The 20,352-nt window shown below is 42.3% G+C and overlaps 1 protein-coding gene across 3 annotated transcripts in view; it reads left to right on the top strand.

Moving 5' to 3' along the window:
• The window catches only part of nr6a1a (nuclear receptor subfamily 6, group A, member 1a), a 95,514-nt gene extending 79,086 nt beyond the window's left edge, over positions 1 to 16,428 (top strand). For 2 of the 3 annotated variants that reach the window (XM_020052157.3, XM_010876207.4), the window contains exons 2-9: positions 240 to 470; positions 3,482 to 3,537; positions 3,924 to 4,093; positions 5,288 to 5,521; positions 5,707 to 5,961; positions 7,149 to 7,270; positions 12,818 to 12,970; positions 13,993 to 14,132. In XM_020052157.3, coding sequence (XP_019907716.1) covers positions 240 to 470; positions 3,482 to 3,537; positions 3,924 to 4,093; positions 5,288 to 5,521; positions 5,707 to 5,961; positions 7,149 to 7,270; positions 12,818 to 12,970; positions 13,993 to 14,132 — 1,361 coding nt within the window. Of the gene's footprint in view, positions 1 to 239; positions 471 to 3,481; positions 3,538 to 3,923; positions 4,094 to 5,287; positions 5,522 to 5,706; positions 5,962 to 7,148; positions 7,271 to 12,817; positions 12,971 to 13,992 lie in introns of all 3 variants that reach the window. The other variant, XM_010876206.4, reaches the window with a different exon arrangement.
• Positions 16,429 to 20,352: the final 3,924 nt, after the last annotated feature.

Below are 20,352 nucleotides of genomic sequence, written 5' to 3'. Positions count from 1 at the left end.
TAAGACTTCACGGACTAAGACAAATCGGGACTGGCACATGCCTGCCGTAACGTGTTGATTCTAATCACGATGTGTGGATGATCAGCCGAATTAATTATAATCATGCTTTATTTACCCCTTCGATGTCTTAGGCCATTTCTTTCACCGATGTTCTTTCATTTGCTGTCATACGTGACGTGTCAGATTGGTGTAAAGTCCTCTTCAGCTCTAACCGGCCTTCGTTTTGTCCGTTTGGCCAGATGATGGAGCTGACCCGCGCGTTTGCCTTATCTGCGGAGACCGCGCCACGGGCCTTCACTACGGCATCATCTCCTGCGAGGGCTGCAAGGGCTTCTTCAAGCGCAGCATCTGCAACAAGCGCGTGTACCGCTGCAGCCGCGACAAGAACTGCGAGATGTCGCGCAAGCAGCGGAACCGCTGCCAGTACTGCCGCCTGCTCAAGTGTCTGCAGATGGGAATGAACCGCAAAGGTGAGACAGAGCATGGCCAGACTGACGAGGGTGAGACAGAGCATGGCCAGACTGACGAGGGTGAGACAGAGCATGGCCAGACTGACGAGGGTGAGACAGAGCATGGCCAGACTGACGAGGGTGAGACAGAGCATGGCCAGACTGACGAGGGTGAGACAGAGCATGGCCAGACTGACGAGGGTGAGACAGAGCATGGCCAGACTGATGAGGGTGAGACAGAGCATGGCCAGACTGACGAGGGTGAGAGAGAGCATGGCCAGACTGACGAGGGTGAGAGAGAGCATGGCCAGACTGACGAGGGTGAGAGAGAGCATGGCCAGACTGACGAGGGTGAGAGAGAGCATGGCCAGACTGACGAGGGTGAGACAGAGCATGGCCAGACTGACGAGGGTGAGAGAGAGCATGGCCAGACTGACGAGGGTGAGAGAGAGCATGGCCAGACTGACGAGGGTGAGACAGAGCATGGCCAGACTGACGAGGGCCACATATGTTGATGCCTACGGTACCGTCCTGGATTTCCTCCAGTAGGACCAACGAATGCTCCCTGATGACACTGTAAGATTTCCAGCAGTTCACGTGGTCCCAAACCCTGGCCACCGGCGCTTTACGTCCTTCATTTACATAACAATGGCTAACTGGGAGCATAGGTTTAACACCATCTCACCAAATAACCTTAAATAATCTTAATGACGCAGAGGTTGTTAAATCTTCTCTCCACAAGTCGTTACCACAGCTACACACTTCAGTCAAATAGAGCAACAGAGGCTGTATATGATCTGTTTTAAACACCACACTCCGTCACTGGGCTTCTGTAGTTTGCCCCTAACCCAGTCTTAATGATTTAAGTGTAGATTAAAGAACATTTACTGTTAGGCCTAGCCCCAACACAACAAATTCTCCCCCCAAAAAATGACACTAGAGTTTAGCTATGTGAACTTAATCTCTGGCAACACATTTGTCCTGTAATAGAAAAACCTGTTGAATCCGCTCTTAACCAGACCCAACAGCCCTGTGGTTATGTATGCAGTGCCCTCTGCTGGATTGACTGTGTATGTGAATGTTCAAATGTCACTATAGTCTTTTTGGGATTGTCTCCGGTGGCAGAGTCAAAGCCACCAGGTAGAGCCATAGCACCATTCTGATGTCACAAGCGCCTGAGGAACTAAGCGTTTTGCCTGTCTTGAGATACAAACATATTGTTTTAATGAGTGTACATGTTGATATGTGTATGTATTGTGTTTCCAACATACTATATGTTTTCTACATATGTGTTGTTTGGATATGTGTATGCGTTGTGCAATTTGTATATGTATGTGTTCTCTATTTGTCTGTGTTGTGTAGTTATTTTTTTTATGTGTTGTGTAGTTATATTTTTTATGTGTTGTTTATTTTTGTGGTGTATGTGTTGTGTAGGTACAGTGGGGCAAAAAAGTATTTAGTCAGCAAATTAGCAACAATAACATCAAAATAGGATTTCTTTGTATTAGATATGTTCTCTACATTAACTTACTTAAGCTCTAACCATTTTTCAATGTGCTCCACGTTATAATATTCTTTACCATATATAAAGTCTTATTTAAATAGTCATTTTGTTTTGTTTATATTTTTCCCACGAAAATTTTTATATATATACACACACCACATATTTCTTTTTTGAACGCATCCTCAAACAGTCCAAACACTCCAAACTCCACTATGACCAAGCCCAAAGAGCTGTCAAAGGACACCAGAAACAAAATTGTAGACCTGCACCAGGCTGGGAAGACTGAATCTGCAATAGGTAAGCAGCTTGGTGTGAAGAAATCAACTGTGGGAGCAATTATAAGAAAATGGAAGACATACAAGACCACTGATAATCTCCCTCGATCCGGGGCTCCACGCAAGATCTCACCCCGTGGGGTCAAAATGATCAGAAGAACAGTGAGCAAAAATCCCAGAACCACATGGGGGGACCTAGTGAATGACCTGCAGAGAGCTGGGACCAAAGTAACAAAGGCTACCATCAGTAACACACTACGCCGCCAGGGACTCAAATCCTGCAGTGCCAGACGTGTCCCCCTGCTTAAGCCAGTACATGTCCAGGCCCGTCTGAGGTTTGCTAGAGAGCATTTGGATGGTGCAGAACAGGATTGGGAGGATGTCATATGGTCAGATGAAACCAAAATATAACTTTTTGGTAAAAACTCAACTCGTCATGTTTGGAGGAGAAAGAATGCTGAGTTGCATCCAAAGAACACCGTACCTACTGTGAAGCATGGGGGTGGAAACATTATGCTTTGGGGCTGTTTTTCTGCCAAGGGACCAGGACGACTGATCCGTGTAAAGGAAAGAATGAATGGGGCCATGTATCGTGAGATTTTGAGTGAAAACCTCCTTCCATCAGCAAGGGCATTGAAGATGAAACGTGGCTGGGTCTTTCAGCATGACAATGATCCCAAACACACCACCCGGGCAACGAAGGAGTGGCTTCGTAAGAAGCATTCCAAGGTCCTGGCCTAGCCAGTCACCAGATCTCAACGCCATAGAAAATCTTTGGAGGGAGTTGAAAGTCCTTGTTGCCCAGCGACAGCCCCAAAACATCACTGCTCTAGAGGAGATCTGCATGGAGGAATGGGCCAAAATACCAGCAGTGTGAAAACCTTGTGAAGACTTACAGAAAACGTTTGACCTCTGTCATTGCAACAAAGGGTATATAACAAAGTATTGAGATTAACTTTTGTTATTGACCAAATACCTATTTTCCACCATAATTTACCAATAAATTCATAAAAAAATCCTACAATGTGTTTTCTGGATTTTTCCCCCCTCATTTTGTCTCTCATAGTTGAATTGTACCTATGATGAAAATTACAGGCCTCTCTCATCTTTTTAAGTGGGAGAACTTGCACAATTGGTGGCTGACTAAACACTTTTTTGCCCCACTATATGTTGTGTTTGTGCTGTGCTGTCCCTGAACCTTCTCGCCAATACTTTTTGTGGTCTCTTATTGGGGTGTTCTGTGTGTTTTTCAGCAATCAGGGAAGATGGGATGCCAGGAGGAAGAAACAAAAGCATTGGTCCTGTCCAGGTAAACATCAACAGCACCCTCTTCTACAGCTAATTGGCACTTTCAAACAACACATTTTAGAAATGTTAAATCAGTCACATTTCAATGGAATTATCCAAGTAAAAAAAATAGTTTAATACAGGTACTTGCTAAACCATTGACCTCAATGAATACAAATGGAAGTAAACCAGTGTCTGTCAACAATGACATGCATCCATTTATGCTGACGGTAAATAAGGAAATAAGTATCCCTTATTGCTTGTAGCATCAGTCGTTATTTAGTGTTCAACAATTCAATATATGTCAAAAACATGACATGATATTTTCAAATATAATTTCAGGAAAATATCCCTGGGACATGAATTATGATATTTAATGGGTTTGCCAATGCCCTCGTTCTCCGTCAGATCACAGATGAGGAGATTGAGCGGATCATGTCGGGACAGGAGTTTAAGGAGGAAGCCAGTCTGCCGGAACACACCTGGAGCACCAACGGTGACAGCAGTGACCACAGCTCTCCTAGCAACGGCGCCTCCGAGGGCAACCAGCCATCACCTGCATCCACTCTGTCCTCCAAGTGAGTTTGCGTTTTTTCTAACGGTCTCAGGCTCTGGCTGGGTCCTATTTGGACTTTGATATTGCTTTTTGAAAGCCGTTCCCCGGTTGTTTTGGCTGTGTGCTTCTGATTCGTGTCATCTTGAAAGATGCACTCGCCTACAGCTCAGACCTCTGGTGAATATGCACATTGATGGTGAAATTAGGTAGTGCCGTGTTGCCGTCAAGAAATATCTGCAGCCATGATGTCTTGCCTGTCCGTGTATTTGAACTGTGTCAGCACACCTGATTCCACTTGTCTACTAATCCTCAAGCCCTTGATTATTGAATCAGCTGTGCTAGTTCAGGGCTACAGGTAATGTGTGGAACCTCTGGGGGTTTGAGAACCCCTGTAAATGCCTTCAATAATCACTTCAACTGATGTCTGAAGACGGCACATTACCTTTGTAGGTCACTTGGATTGTGACTGGTTAAATCTGAATGGATCCACAGCCTGCTGGTTGTCTATTCTACCTCGCCATTGATGTCATGCACCTGGTGTCTGAGGTCTAAATAAGTCCCTGATTAGACGGTTGCAATGAAAACATTTAGTGGAATTGGCTTTGAGATCCAGAGCTGCGTTTGAGGGGTGTAGTCCCTTGTGCAACCAAGGCATTGACAGTTTAGGTTGATTTATAACCTTTTAGAGGTATTATGCTTTTTTATTTACTTGAGTATTCTAAGTTACATGATGTTATTAAAGTTGAAATATCTGACATGATTTGTTTTGATTTCATGCTTTACATTGACAAAAACTGCCTTTTCTTTAGGGGCGCGAAGAATTTGGGTATTCAATAATTAAATAATTAGTTCTGAAATGTTTTTGTGTTGTGCACTTGAACAAGGCACTCAATCCTAATTGTTCCCAAAAATCATTGGAATGTAATGTAATATAATGAACTGTCATCTGTTCTGGGAGACATGCTTAGTGTATATCTGCAAGCAGCAAGGTGAAATGTAGTCTACTTAGTGTTGTAGTATGTATTTAAAAATCTCTCTTATCTTTATAAACCATGTAAAAAATGCACAGCAACGCTTACTTATCAAACCCAGTGTCAACAACAGAAGCACCCTTGAGATCCCAGAATGGCAGCATTTATGGAAATAAGAGTTAAGTCACTGAATTCGCATTAAGTCATTTCAGTGACCATCTGACCGCGGTGTTTCCTCTCTCCAGTCGATCCATAGACATGAATGGTGGCTACACGGCTGCTCTCAGGGACCAATACATCAACACACCGATGAACACGTCCTACCAGCTGCTACCTCACCTCCTCAGTTACGCTGCCCAGTCAGGCCTGCTGGCCCCCCAGCCTCGCAGCCTCTACCCCCAGTCACACCCACTGGTGCTGCAGCTCGTGGCCGCCGAGGAGCTGGATCCACTGGCCACCCCCATGCTGATAGAGGACGGGTAGGTCGGGCCGCCAACCCCAACGTGTCTGCCTCACACGTTTTTCTAACAGACACGTTCTCAGCGTACGTCTGTTCGGAAGTGCATTGCATTTTACAACGTGCGTGCTCTGACAGCGTGACATGTTAATGATACAATACATGAAACTGTGGAGACTTACAGCCTGTCTGTCTGCTCTGTGTCAGGTACAAGGTGACCCAGGTGGAGCTGTTTGCGCTACTATGTCGCCTGGCCGACGAGCTCCTGTTTCGTCAGATCTCGTGGATCAAGAAGCTGCCGTTCTTCTGCGAGCTGTCCATCGAGGACTACACCTGTCTTCTCAGCTCGACCTGGCAGGAGCTCATCCTGCTCTCCTGCCTCACCATCTACAGCGCGCAGATCTTTGGAGACCTGGCCGACGTCACCACCAAGTACACGCCCTCTGATGACGAGCTGCAAAGGTAAGGACGGCTCCGGTCAGCGTTTAGGGCTGAAGACGTATAGCCCTCGGCCATGTTTGTAGGACTTGTTTCGGTAAGAGTGCACGGAGAGAGAACGTCTCGCTTTAGCGTTGGCGTGTACTCATCGGCGATTAGAAGACAATAGGGTTTGTTTTCATTGGCTTAGATTGTTTTAGTTTTTCAGAGGTGTGTTGGTCCTAAAAAAGAACAGATTGACTGGAATATTCCAGACAAGGCTGGAATATTTCCAGCATTACATTATATTTGTGTTGGACATGTGCCAGAGTAGGAGCCCGTGACTCCCATAGGACTGTGGCTAGCACCGTCTGGGCCATTATGAAATACAACTGTCCCAGTTTGGCCATTGTACTGTGGGGGCTTATTTCTGTGTAAATCACACCAGAATTGTCTGACCTTATGGTACACATGCTCCTAATTTTCTGTTGGATTTACGTCTGGATTGTGTGATAATGGCCCATTTGTTGGTAGTTTGCCCATAAGGTGCCAGGGGGTCTCATATAATGTGGCGGTGCTAAACAGTATGTAGGTGTACATGTACTAAAGATAACCAGAAGATGAAAGTTAAAGAGATCCAAATATAAGAGGATCTGAAGAGACAGTTATGATGAAGAGTTTGAGGTATTCAGTTTGAAATGTTTAAGCTCCTGCTCCTTAAAGCTACGAAGGAAAGAAAATGTAGTCAGCAAGATAAATGTCCTTAATCACCTGCGGTGGACCTGGAATAATCTCATCTCTGTTATCACTTCTCTTTTAATTTCCCCTTTTAAGTAATCTTCTTACTAGGTTGTCTGTCGTCTCTCACATTATCATTTATTTTCCATTCTTATAGATGTGTATGTGATTGTTTTTTTTATGTTGTGCATTGTTTGTAAGTGTGCAAATTACCTGTGGAAATAGTACAATTATGGATTAGGTTTAGGAGAAAAAAATTGGGCATGGTATAAGGATTGGAATTCCTTTTAGGTTTAGGCATTAACGGTTAAGCAAAGTTTATGGTTAGGGCTAGTGTAATCTAGGTTAAGTTGTTCCGGGCTAAGGCATAGGGAACATGGATTTCTGGGTCAGGGTTAGGTCTCAAGTCCCCACTGTGATAGAAAGACAAACATGTGTGTGTGTGTGTGCCAGTCACATTTCACAATCACACTGTTTTTGTATGCATCCCCCAGTTTCAGTGAGGATGGGATGGAGGTGATGGAAAGGTTGATCTATCTGTTCCGCAAGTTCCACCAGTTGAAGGTCAGCAATGAGGAGTATGTCTGCATGAAAGCCATCAACTTCCTAAACCAAGGTAATGCATACACACACAACCACACACACAAACAAACACACCTCAAATCTTCACATTTCCCTGTGTCACCTTCACATGTCCCTGTCTCTCCTGTAGACATCCGTTGTCTGACTAACGTGTCACTGTCCAGGGTTTCCCCTACATTTTTCCCTAACAGCGGGCGGGCATCAACGACACAAAAGACACAAAAGGCTCAACGTGTGAAATGCACCAAACTTATTTTTTATGTATTGCAAAAACGTCCTCCCTGTCCATCCCCTCAATTAACCATTCTCTAAAATGTATGAATTGCCTCCCAGACTCCTAATAAAAGCAACTAGCTACTTACTAATGAGGCAATATGAATATACTGGCTGGATTTATAACACAATCCATCTCTAAAGCTAATGAAGACAAGCAAACTAGCAACAATAACATCAAAATAGGATTTTTTTATATTAGATAGGTTCTCTACATTAACTTACTTAAGCTCTAACCATTTTTCAATGTGCTCCACTTCATAATATTCTTTACCATATATAAAGTCTTACTTAAATAAATAAAATAAAGTTTTCCTACTTACAAAGCATGTAGAGGTCTGTATTTGTTATCATAGGTACACTTCAACTGTGAGAGACGGAATCTAAAACCAGAAAATCACATTGTATGATTTTTAAAAAAAAAATCTGCATTTTATTGTATGACATAAGTATTTGATCACCTACCAACCAGTAAGAATTCTGGCTCTCACAGACCTGTTAGTTTTTCTTTAAGAAGCCCTCCTGTTCTCCACTCATTACCTGTATTAACTGCACCTTTTTGAACTCGTTACCTGTATAAAAGACACCTGTCCACACACACAATCAAACAGACTCCAACCTTTCCACAATGGCCAAGACCAGAGAGCTAAAATTGTAGACCTGCACAAGGCTGGGATGGGCTATAGCACAATAGGCAAGCAGCTTGAGAAGGCAACAACTGCTGGCACAATTATTAAAAAATGGAAGAAGTTCAAGATGACAGTCAATCTCCCTCTGGGGCTCCATGCAAGATCTCACCTCGTGGGGCATCAATGATCATGAGGAAGGTGAGTGATCAGCCCAGAACTACACAGCAGGACCTGGTCAATGACCTGAAGAGAGCTGGGACCACAGTCTCAAAGAAAACCATTAGTAACACACTACGCCGTCATGGATTAAAATCCTGCAGCATGTCAAGGCCTGTCTGATGTTTGCCAATGACCATCTGGGTGATCCAGATGAGGAATGGGAGAAGGTCATGTGGTCTGATGAGACAAAAAAATAGCTTTTTGGTCTAAACTCCACTCGCCGTGTTTGGAGGAAGAAGGATGAGTACAACCCCAAGAACACCATCCCAACGGTAAACATCATTCTTTGGGGATGCTTTTCTCCGTAAGAAGCAACTCAAGGTCCTGGAGTGGCCTAGCCAGTCTCCAGACCTGAACCCAATAGAAAATCTTTGGAGGGAGCTGAAAGTCCGTATTGCCCAGCGACAGCCCCGAAATCTGAAGCATCTGGAGAATGTCTGTATGGAGGAGTGGGCCAAAATCCCTGCTGCCGTGTGTGCAAACCTGGTCAAGAACTACAGGAAACGTAGGATCTCTGTAATTGCAAACAAAGGTTTCTGTACCAAATATTAAGTTCTGCTTTTCTGATGTATCAAATACTTTTGTCATGCAATAAAATGCAAATGAATTACTTAAAAATCATACAATGTGATTTTCTGGATGTTTGTTTTAGATTCCGTCTCTCACAGTTGAAGTGTACCTATGATGAAAATTACAGACTTCTACATGCTTTGTATGTGGGAAAACCTGCAAAATCGGCAGTGTATCAAATACTTGTTCTCCCCACTGTATATTGACCTAAATATTTGACGCACCGTTATCCACATTAAACCTAGCAGTATCACAAAATGTGATACTGGCTCGTTTGGCATTTCACCATTCATTTTTTCCCATAAGGGTATTTTAGAATTGCTTCAAATAAGGTCTGTGTTTCATGTTGTAAAAAAGTTAAAATAATTAATTAGCATACACATTTTTTTTATAATGGCCTGTAATAATGGTCATCAACAAAATAACATTGGTTTTGCAAGAATTTGATGATAATACTTTAAAGAGCAGACAATACAATGTAGGTATTGGGAATTTACAAGACTGTACGGCTGATAAGTGTAGAAGTTGTAACATGCATAAACAAAAAACTTTTTTTTTCTTCTATTTAATAGCTGGGCTTAACTACAATAATAACTTCCCATACATTTTTTGGGGTGATGTACTTCTTAAGTGTTAGCTATGCATCATTTTCCCGATGTGCTAGTTGTCTTTCTGGTTTTAGTCAGATTTCTCCACTTTTTTTTCTCCACAGTTAATTAACTGGCAAACCGGGGAAATGATGCCATACCACTATAGCTAATGTTTGCATTTTATTAGCTGTTACTACCCCACCAGAGGTTTAGTTATCTTAGGGACTGAAATCCGACTTCTTCATTTGGTGAGACTTTTACTAGCACACCCAGCCTAGGATGCATAGCAAACTAATACTTGCTAGGAAGTAGCTGGCTACGACTAGCCCAGCATCAGACACTTTCTTTTTGTCTTTTTAGCTGTAATCACACTTATCAATGTAATGAGACGCTAATTCGTGTAGCAGGGTAGGCTTTTTGTTAACTAGCTATAACATTAGGATAGGTCACGGTTAGTTGACTTACTGTACAGTACTCCAAACATGATAGCACACTAGATAGCATGTTCATATTAATATGCCTGCCCTGGTGGACAATCTAATGCCACACTGTACATCATGAAGTAAGTAATAACATATTACCTAACATTCTACCCGACATCACAAAACATGCTCTGTGCAGCTAACACGTTTTATAGTACTGTACCTTAACACAAGGCTCGAGCAACGTCTCTCCCGCCGCGAGGTAGGAAAACGTTAAAACATAGCCGATCAATTATTAAATGGAGAAAATACAAAGGCTTATTTAAAAAAACTTACATTCCTGTTATATATTTACATACCTAATATAAATAATATTCTTGCTATGTTACTTGATGATCAGATTTTACTCTGAGTGAAATGTGGTGTTTTTTCCAGTTACCACACACTGCATTTGGTGATGACGTCAACATAAAGTGTAGTTCCGTAAGATAGCCACATTAGCAACTCATTAGCTTTCCATCGTTTTTGGGCTAAATCCAGGCAAAGATATTGATAAATGCCACCTGGTCTTGTATATATTTACACAGTTATCAAAATGGCAAGGTGATGTAAGCCTACACGAAACACAGACCTTATTTGAAGTGGTTCTAAAAATTTGAATAAATTAATGGTGTAATGGCTGAAAGAACCACTTTTCCAGATGTGCCACAAGGTTTAATGGGTATTAAATGCTCATACTATTTTAGTCTATAACGTTTCACCGCCTACTTTTATTTTGATGGCAAAATACAATAACCAGATGTGTTATTGTTGTTGCCGAATCTCTAATGTTGCCTCCGTGGCGCTAATATATTGTAGCAGAGTGTATCTATCAGGTTGTCGGGTGCAGGACGGGGTTGCTCTGCTCTGATTCTTGTGCAATAGTAAACTGCGCATGATGGTAAACTCTGCTCAGCTTAAAAAAAGAATATTATGAAAATATTCTGTTTTTCTGTGGCGGCGCATAAATATTTAGCAGCGGTGGGGGGCCGCTCTAATTATAATAAGAGGGAAATATTGCCATCTCTCCTATAGATATCTGTGGTCTGACTAACATGTGACTGACTCTCCTGTAGATACAATGGATATAAAGTCTAAACACCCCTTTTAAAATGCCAGGTTCTTGTAATGCAAAAGAATGAGACAAAGATAAATCATGTCAGAACTTTTTCCACCTTTAATGTGACCTATAACTCAAACAATTAAATTGAAAAACAAACTGAAATCTTTGAGGAAAAACAAAAACTCACAATAACCTGGTTGCCTAAGGTTGCATACCCTTAAACTAATACTTTGTTGAAGCACTTTTAGATTTTATTAGAGCACTCAATCTTTTTGGGTAGGAGTCTATTAGCATGGCACATTTAGACGTGGTAATATTTGCCCACTCTTCTTTGCAAAAGCGCTCCAAATTTGTCAGATTGCCAGGATCTCTCCTGTGCGCAGCCCTCTTCAGATCACCCCACTGATGTTCAATTGAATTCAGGCCTGGGCTCTGGCTGGGCCATTACAAATTGTTAATCTTCTTCTGGTGAAGCCATGCTTTTGTGGATTTGGATGTGTGCTTTGGGTTGTTGTCGTGCTGAAAGGTGAACTTCCTCTTCATCCTCAGCTTTCTAACGGATGCCTGAAGGTTTTGTGCCAAGATGTACTGGTATTTTAAACTGTTCATAATTCCCTCCACCCTGACTAAGGCCCCAGTTCCAGCTGAAAAACAGCCCCAAAGCATGATGCTGCCACCACCATGCTTCACAGTGGGTATGGTGTTCTTTGGGTGATGTGCAGTGTTGTTTTTGCGCCACACATACCTTTTAGAATTAGGACCAAAAAGTTCAACCTTGGTTTCATCAGATCCGTAAAACATTGTCCCATGTGCTTTTGGGAGACTTGATGTTTTTCTTTGTAAAAGGCTTCCGTCTTGCTACCCTACCCCATAGCCCATTCATATGAAGAATGTGGGAGATTGTTGTCACATGTAGCACACAGCCAGTACTTGCCAGAAATTCCTGCAGTTCCTTTAATGTTGCTGCAGGCCTCTTGGAAGCCTCCCTGACCAGTTTTCTTCTCGTCTTTTCATAAATTTGGAGGGACGTCCAGTTCTTGGTAATGTCTCTGTTGTGCCATATTTTCTCCACTTGATGATGACTGTCTTCACTCTGTTCCATGGTATATTTAATGCTTTGGAAATTATATTGTACCCTTCTCCTGACTGATATCTTTCAACAATGAGATCCCTCTGATGCTTTGGAAGCTCTCTGTGAACCATGGATTTGCTCTGAGATGCAACTAAGAAAATGTCTGGAAAATCCTACTAGAACAGTTGAACTTTATTTGTGATTAATCAGAGTCACTTTAAATGATGGCAGGTGTGTAATGACTTCTATTTAACATGAGTTTGAATGTTATTGGTTAATTCTGAACACACCCAGTTATAAGAGTTATACTTATGCAACCAGGTTATTGTAAGGTTTTCATTTAAAACATTTCCCCCTCATATATTTCAGTTTGTTTTTCAATTTAATTGTATACATTATAGGTCATATTAAAAGTGGAAAATGTTCTGACATAATTTATCTTTGTCTCATTCTTTTACATCACAAAAACCTGGCATTTTAACAGGGGTGTGTAGACTTTTTATATCCACTTTATCTGTGGTCTAATGTATCCCTGTCTCTTCTGTAGATATCCATAGTCTAACATGTCCCTGTCTTTCTTGCGGGATATTTGTCTTCTAACGTGTCCCTGGCTCCCCTGCAAATATCCATGTTCTGACTAACGTGTTCCTGTCTCTCCTGCAGATATCCATGGTCTGACTAACGTGTTCCTATCTCTCCTGCAGATATCCGTGGTCTGACTAATGTGTCCCAGCTGGAGCAGCTGAACAGGCGCTACTGGTATGTCTGTCAGGACTACACTGAGTTCAAGTACCCCCACCAGCCGAAACGCTTCCCCGAGATCATGATGTGTCTGCCGGAGATCCGCTTCATGGCAGGTGAGTTGGGGCATGAGAACTGTGATGGCGGGTGTGGTGTTTTGGCCAGTAGTGATTTGAACTTACGATGGGGCAAACAGTTTACATTGAACGAACTGTAATAGTCCAACCATGAAAATAGTATGGATACACACAGACACACACATATAATCATCTAAACATTTTGGGCCACAATTCATCGAAGATGGTTTTGAGCTGCGTTTACTGTTGACAGAATGAAGCTCTGATATCACATTATACAGCCTGGATTTCGATATGACATTCTTTGGATGCTTTAATCTATTGCTTTGTCAGCTTCAGTCCATCGATACTGACCGTTGTTTGACTCCATTAGTGTTTAGTTTAGCTGGTTAACTTCCTATACACCTAGCTCTTGCTAAGAGACACCATGGACAAGAATTATAGAGTAACATTTATTTTACTTCAGAATCTACTTCCCATCTGCTAATCTTCTAAGGCCCTGTTAACAAAGACAATACTTTATTTATGAATATACTTCCTCATCTTTTGAATAGTTACATGTCCATGAATACTGTTTGCCATCAAATCCCATTGAAGAGGCAAAACAGATGTTAGCCACAGCCACTCGAGTTTAATCGTACTTTCCGGCTTGCTTTATTGTCATGGATGTCCTCATGGCTACGGTTGCAGTGTATTCACTCGCCCACCCGAACCCTTTACTTAACACCAACCATGCAGTCAAAAGCACGCCGCCCAAGGAAGTCAACTACGGCCGTTGCTTGGCTAGGCCTCCGACTTCAGAACACAGAGGCCAGATCAGCTGCGTTTAGGAGCCGCCACACTCAGCGTGTGTAATAAATCAAAACGATACAATCTAGTGTTCTTTTTATCACAGCAAATTGCGTGCTAATTGAAATGGTTTAACGCTGCAACATTGCGTGCAAAACGCCACCCTATCCTGGACAGTGTTGTGGCTTGCATCACACCAACATTGAGTCGTGAGGCACCCCTGAACCCGGCACGCTAATATAACGCTCTGTAAAACGTGTTTTCTTTTCCAGGGAAGCTGGTGAATGTTCCCCTGGAACAACTCCCCCTGTTGTTCAAAGCAGTGTTGCACTCCTGCAAATCCAGCCTGATCAGCTATCGGACAGGAAGTTCCCCTTGTCTGACTACTACGGGTACCTCCCCGGGGAACTGAGCCTCTGGCTCCGGGACGGCCCAATTACTCATATCTCGCCTGTTGGGGGGCGGGGCTGGGCAAGGGACTGGTCCCCCTTCCTGTGAATGTGACAAGCAGCTAGTTTTATAAAAACATTTTTTTTTCTCTATATATTTATTACATGACAGAGCTGAATGTATGCTGATCCACACTGTGCCCACGCCTCTGTGCAAACTAAACGCGCAGAGATGCTTTGGTCTTTGGAGTTTACAAGTGTGTATCCGATTGCTCGATGTGTCGGTGTTGCCATTGTTAGAAATAGATTTTAAAGATTTATTTTATTCGAAGGGGGGGCGGATAAAATGACAGTTTCAAGACTACCTCAGGGAGATGTTGTTTCTACTTTCAGGTACCTTTTTCTCACTGTTTTGGAATGAAGAGTGGCCCAGTGTAAATCAAATCCCATTAAAATGTTTCACACTTCCGAAATTCAAACGATCAGCAGGCCTTTAGCATGGATTGATCAAAGGCATTGTTGCATACCAAATTGAACCAAAGACAAGGAAAGCATCAAACTAGTTAATGACCTGACTAGAGATGTATTTTCCTGCATCATTACACTCTCTCTAAAACATGATTCACTCTAAGGAATGGACTAAGCGGGTTAGAAACCAGCCGGTTTGAGCCCAGGTAGTTTCTGTTAAGTCTGGGTATGCGGTTAGGGACTGCTGGTCGACGTAACATTCCTAGACTTTCAGTTGGGTGACATTTATTGGGATTGTGGGATCTTCATTGAAAACCAAGTATACGGGTATTTTCTACAATCATAGACTGCTGAACTTATTGCAGGGGAAGTTTGTTATTAGCTTTATTGATTGTTTTTGTTGTTGACCAAAGTGTTATGCAAATGTTTTTCAAGCATCACCCAATGAGGTTCAATTGAATGATTTCTCATCAATAAAGGACCAGCATAAGAAATGAATCAGTCTGTAGTAGCCAGAGGGAAGACCTTCTGCTGGACAGACAGACAGTGTAGCTGGTTCTAATCCTAATGCCTAAAGCATAGACAGCACAAATAAGGGCCCCACTGACTTCTCTTCTAGTCCCTGAGGCACCCATCGATTCCTCCAGAAACCATCTTGGCATTCAGCCCTCCTCTGGTTCTTGTTTGCCCATCCCTGAGCGTCTGCACGTGCTCATTGGGTTGGTGGACCAATCTGCACAGTTTGGCTGGAAGGACAGGTTGGCCTGTTCATTTGAACTACTACATCTGTAGACAGTGTTGGATTCGGTTCCGAATTCTCAGGCACCCTTTCGACGACAACAGAGAAATGACGGATGAGACGTTAGGGGCTCTTCCGTTGTCTGGACTGGGTTGACAGAGTTGAGGGAACGTCACCTGAGACAGATATGCACATTGTTTAAATGAAGCCTTACAGATAAATAGGTTCTTCATTTTCTAAGTATGAGATGATAATTTCAACAAGTTGAATTGTCTTTTTGCATCATTCAAGTGTTAGCCATTTCATAAAGACAATTTCTTTGAAAGTTGGAGAAATGCAGTCCTTGCAGCAACTCTGTTTTAGGCATGCTGTGGTGTGGCAAGAGACCGTGTCGGTTCATGACCTTGGCAAAGTGCCCACCACACGCGCTCCTCTCTCTCTCAGGTCCTCCTGGACCTGTATTAAACAGGGTAAACTGACTGTTATGTAGTGCATTCAGGAGTTAATCAGGTGTCACTATGCTGATGTACTTGTAGGATTTGTAGTCGTAGGATTCTGGACATGGTAGGTCCTTTTAGAATGTTTTTTTTTCTTCAAAGAGATTTCTGTTTTGGATGTGAAGTTACGGGAATGTTTTAAGACTTGCATAACCGATTTCATAGGTGGACTGTTGTGCCCAGTTCAGTGTTGAGATTATTTGACTGAAGGTGGTTGGCGACAGGACAGAACATCAATATAGGCCAGAGATATCCCTTTTCACTCTGAGAACACCTGAGATTAGGGTTGCAAAATGCCAGAAACCCTCAGTAAATATTCTGTTTTCCCCAAATCTTTGGAGAATTACTGGAATCATGAGGAAATAATCAGCAAAACTAAAAATGAAATCAGAAATAATAAGAATTCTCCAACTATGATTTCTGGAGAACTAGGGAATTGACTGAACATTACTGGACTTATGTTACCCCCACCATTTTACCTCAATCAAAAGGTGGGGTTACTATCTCTTCCTATATCACTAGTCTGTCTGTAATGCTGCCTTCTGCTTTTATTAAATGTCTTGTTTCATGCTTTGAATACTTTCACCAATGCAGCGTTCTTTGTTCCAGTAAATTTACATTTTTAAGTTCTTGGTGTTTAGTTTTCATGCATCTTTTTTTTTTATTTTTTTGGAGTGAAGAAGTCCCCAGATGCATAATTTGCTTTATTTTGAATTCTTTCAGATGTGGTTTGGATGTGACTCTATTTTCTTCTCTCTGCTGTAACTTGACATCACAGATTCAAAGGATTACAGTGTTCATGGTATTGATATTGCAATTTTATATTTTTACTGCTACCTTAAACATACCCATATTTGGATGAATGTAATAGTAATATATTTATAAACTGGTTGCTTTGAACCCTGAATGCTGATTGGCTGATAGCCGTGGAACATAAGACTGTATACCACGGGCATCATGGGTATCAAGGGTATCACAACACTTTTTCCTTACTCTAATTGTGTTGGTAACCAGTTTATAATTGTGATAAGGGATCTCGGGGGTTTGGGGTATATTGCCAATATACCAAGGCAGAGTGCTCCGCGATGCATAGTACCCAAGATCAGCTCTTAGCCGTGCTATTTTGGCCACATACCACACCCCTGCGTGCCTTACTGCTTAAACATATATGCGTAGTTACGCATGGTCATGTACAAAACCATTACTGTCTTTCCTAGAATCCTTTGGGCCTGTAGAGGGAAGGTTTCTGCTCAGATATTAGAGGCTCAGACACTGGTAAACAAAGCAGAAAACTGTATAGATGCTGGGGGGCAGTCAACTCTGTGGGGGTGGGGGGGTCTCAGTACACATGGAACTTCTAAACTCAGGGAACTTCTTAGGGGACACGTGTGAGCCCCTAGCCCAGAGCTACTGCCCCATACTACGTCACTCTGACCATCAGAACTGAATGTAGACCCGAATTGGCAGTACCACGTTGTGACCACGCCGGCAGAGCCGCCACGGCTGTTAGCTGCTCTCATCTTTGAGATGCATGTATCACCAACTCATTATTATTCCTATTCATTTCTAGAATGTGTTTTTTTACAGATAATGGATTTGTCATTTGCAATTTATATACTGAAACTACCTCTTGTTTTGTGTCATCACGTTGCTTTCTATACTTTCACACAGGTAGTGTGTTTTATGGTGCTTATCCTTATTACATCCAGTTACGTCTCACTGTTACATATTACACGTAAACGATGCCTTGTATGCTAATGATGGCCATTCGAGGCTTCATTACCATTCTTCTAGCAGCAGGATATTATGCTAGCAACTCTAAACTCAGATTTTCTTTTTCAAAATAAAAGCCATAATTGAAATATATAAGCCAATATAGTTAATCTATTCTGTACATTTTATGTTTACTGTCCGTTCCAATGTGATTCTTGTCTGTTCTTTTTCACAGACAATATTGTTAACTATATTGCCCTATACATTTCAATGATGGCTTTTATTGGGATAAAATCGTGCTGCTAAAATAACGCTAATAAAGCCTCGAATCGCCTATCACTATTGTATGCTGTTCTGTGCTACTTCTGGACAAACTGTAGCCTCACCTGTACTGGGTAGGAGCTAGTTTCACTGCCAGTTGACAGACCTTTTTGTTTTATTGATCACATGCTCTCCAGCAGCATTATCAATAGTCATTTATATCATCCCAATGAAAACTGATGACGTATCTGCTTCCTTATCGTGATTACCATACCAAAGAATTTCCACAGTAGTTGCGTCTTGAATCAGTTTTCTTTGTACAGTGTTTATTTCCAATCAATGCATTGTGTTGTTTTGCTAAATTTATTTAGTTTTCATGAAGATCTACCAAACATTTGACTTGTGAAGTATTAAGAGTGAAATGATCAGTATCATGTTTGATATTTAAAATGCTGCTTGTGATTATTAATTAGAATGTAACTTTGGCCATTTTTACTTGTTTACATGGTTTTCCTCATTCACCTCAACAATGACTGGTGGATGTGTTTTTGTTGGCTATAACAGTGTTACCATTAATTGACGGAGGCTCCTCATCAGAGAGCCCACAATGGAATGTCTAAGTCAACTAGAAGTTTCCAATCAATATGCACCACTGAACTGGCAGATAAAATACATTTATATCTGCTATGTATTTTTTTTTCTAAATCAATGGACAAACACCTCTCTTCTGCTCGTTACTTTAACTACCTGTGAGGACAGTGATCCATATGTGTTAAACGCATGTTTAGAATGTGTTAGGACTTGAAACCAAATAAATGTGAATGTTATGCAACTGTGAGATCGATGTCAGGTCAATTATTTTACAGAATTGGGAACAGCGTGAAGTCACCATGCTTCATTAGTGTTTTTATTTTCATTTAATATCAAATTTACCAGCTGTACATTTCCTACATCCAAGCAATTTCAGATTAGAGATGGGCCTTATAAGCATGTCCCTGATCTAACACCAAGCACCAAGTTTGTTTTGCCGCCAAGAAGGCTTTTGATTCACACACACACACTCACACATGCACTCATATAAATTCAGAAAGTATATTAACATGAGTTATGATAAATTGCAGAGATTAAATGATACTGTACGTTTTTGGTTGTACCTAAGTGTGGTAACTGGGAAACAAGAGGACGGGTCCTCAAATGTTTCATTACACGTTGTCCTTACTACAGTCATTAAAAAGGAAAACACAAAGGGCACCAACACGGCCCTGTTCAGGTTATCTGAATGTTGATTAATGGTTGCCGGTGGAGCTGCCGCTCGCGTGGTGTGTGTGTGTTCCGGCGCAGGGGAGGAGCCACTTATCTGCTCAAGGCTGAGTCAGGCGAGCTCGGGGGGCTTTGACAGGCTGTCCTAACAGCGGCCCCTCTCCCTGACAGCATCCCCTCCCTCGGTGAACGACCTCCACTCTCAGGTCCACTCAAGGCCGTGGGTCTGGAGTCCTTTTCAATGGAGACATATTATAGGGAATGTCCTGTGCGTGGGTGCCATTGAATAATATGCTGTACACCAGCGTAGTCACCAATCGATGCAGTCATTTGCAGATCCCATTGAGAAATGGGTCATGCGAAGGCAAATGTGTTAGACACGTCAATGTGTGATAAAACGTGAAAAGCCACAGAATCATCCGCAATGACAAACCAAAATATTCCAAAGCAAGTATTGTTGTGTATGTTGGTTGAGTTACTTTGTGCAGCAGGAACAATGAGGCGAGATGTGCATTGGTGTGTGTAGGGTTCATTTCAGGCCCTGTCGGCATTAGGTTTGTTTTGACCCATCATTCCGGAAACTTCCCCTACAAATACCACCTTCTAAGTCGTGTTGTCTTATCAGAACTGAAAGTCCAATATCCTCTCTCTTTGATCCCTGTCAAAGGTTTGACAGCCTCAGTGTAAGGGCTGAGATAGAAGAGGTCACAGCAGCGCTAAGGGAGGGCTTCTGCTTTGATTGAGATGTGAAGACAACCTCTGCCAATTAAACATCTGTACTTATTTTGCCAAGGGGGTTTTGTCAAAACACGCTCTTTGGATTCAAGCACACTCCTTCTGCAACTGCATTGTGATTTATTTATTTTGTTTGCTCATTGACTGCATTGAACATCTATATTTCGAGTGCAATATGAAGCTGCTTCTCTCAGTGGGGTTGGCGTTGACTTCAACCAGCCCCACAACACCTGCCCAAAGGTGATGCTAATTCACGTCACGCCTGGGGACATGTCAAGGCTGGGGCACACCCCCCTAAAAAAAGAGAAAACAAAAAACAAGATGGATACAAATGAAGACGAAGAAAGCCTAAATACCGCAGAGGCCTCAGAGTTTGGGACAAGGTTAGTCCTTCTGGAAGTATGTCAGTTGGCGGTGGGTGTGGAATGGTTGGACTGTTATCAGCAGGCAGCGGGTCTGGAGTACGCCAGGGTCAAGGGGAGTTAGATGAGAGGGCTCCCCCAGGGAGAGGGATGGAGAAAGGGAGACAAGCAAAAGAGGGCAGAGGACCACACCTGGAGAAGGCACACT

The sequence above is a fragment of the Esox lucius genome, chromosome 13, assembly GCF_011004845.1.
Source record: "Esox lucius isolate fEsoLuc1 chromosome 13, fEsoLuc1.pri, whole genome shotgun sequence".
NCBI lineage: Eukaryota > Metazoa > Chordata > Actinopteri > Esociformes > Esocidae > Esox > Esox lucius.
The sequence above is the reverse complement of the archived record's forward strand: the minus strand, read 5'-3'. Positions and strand labels throughout refer to the sequence as shown.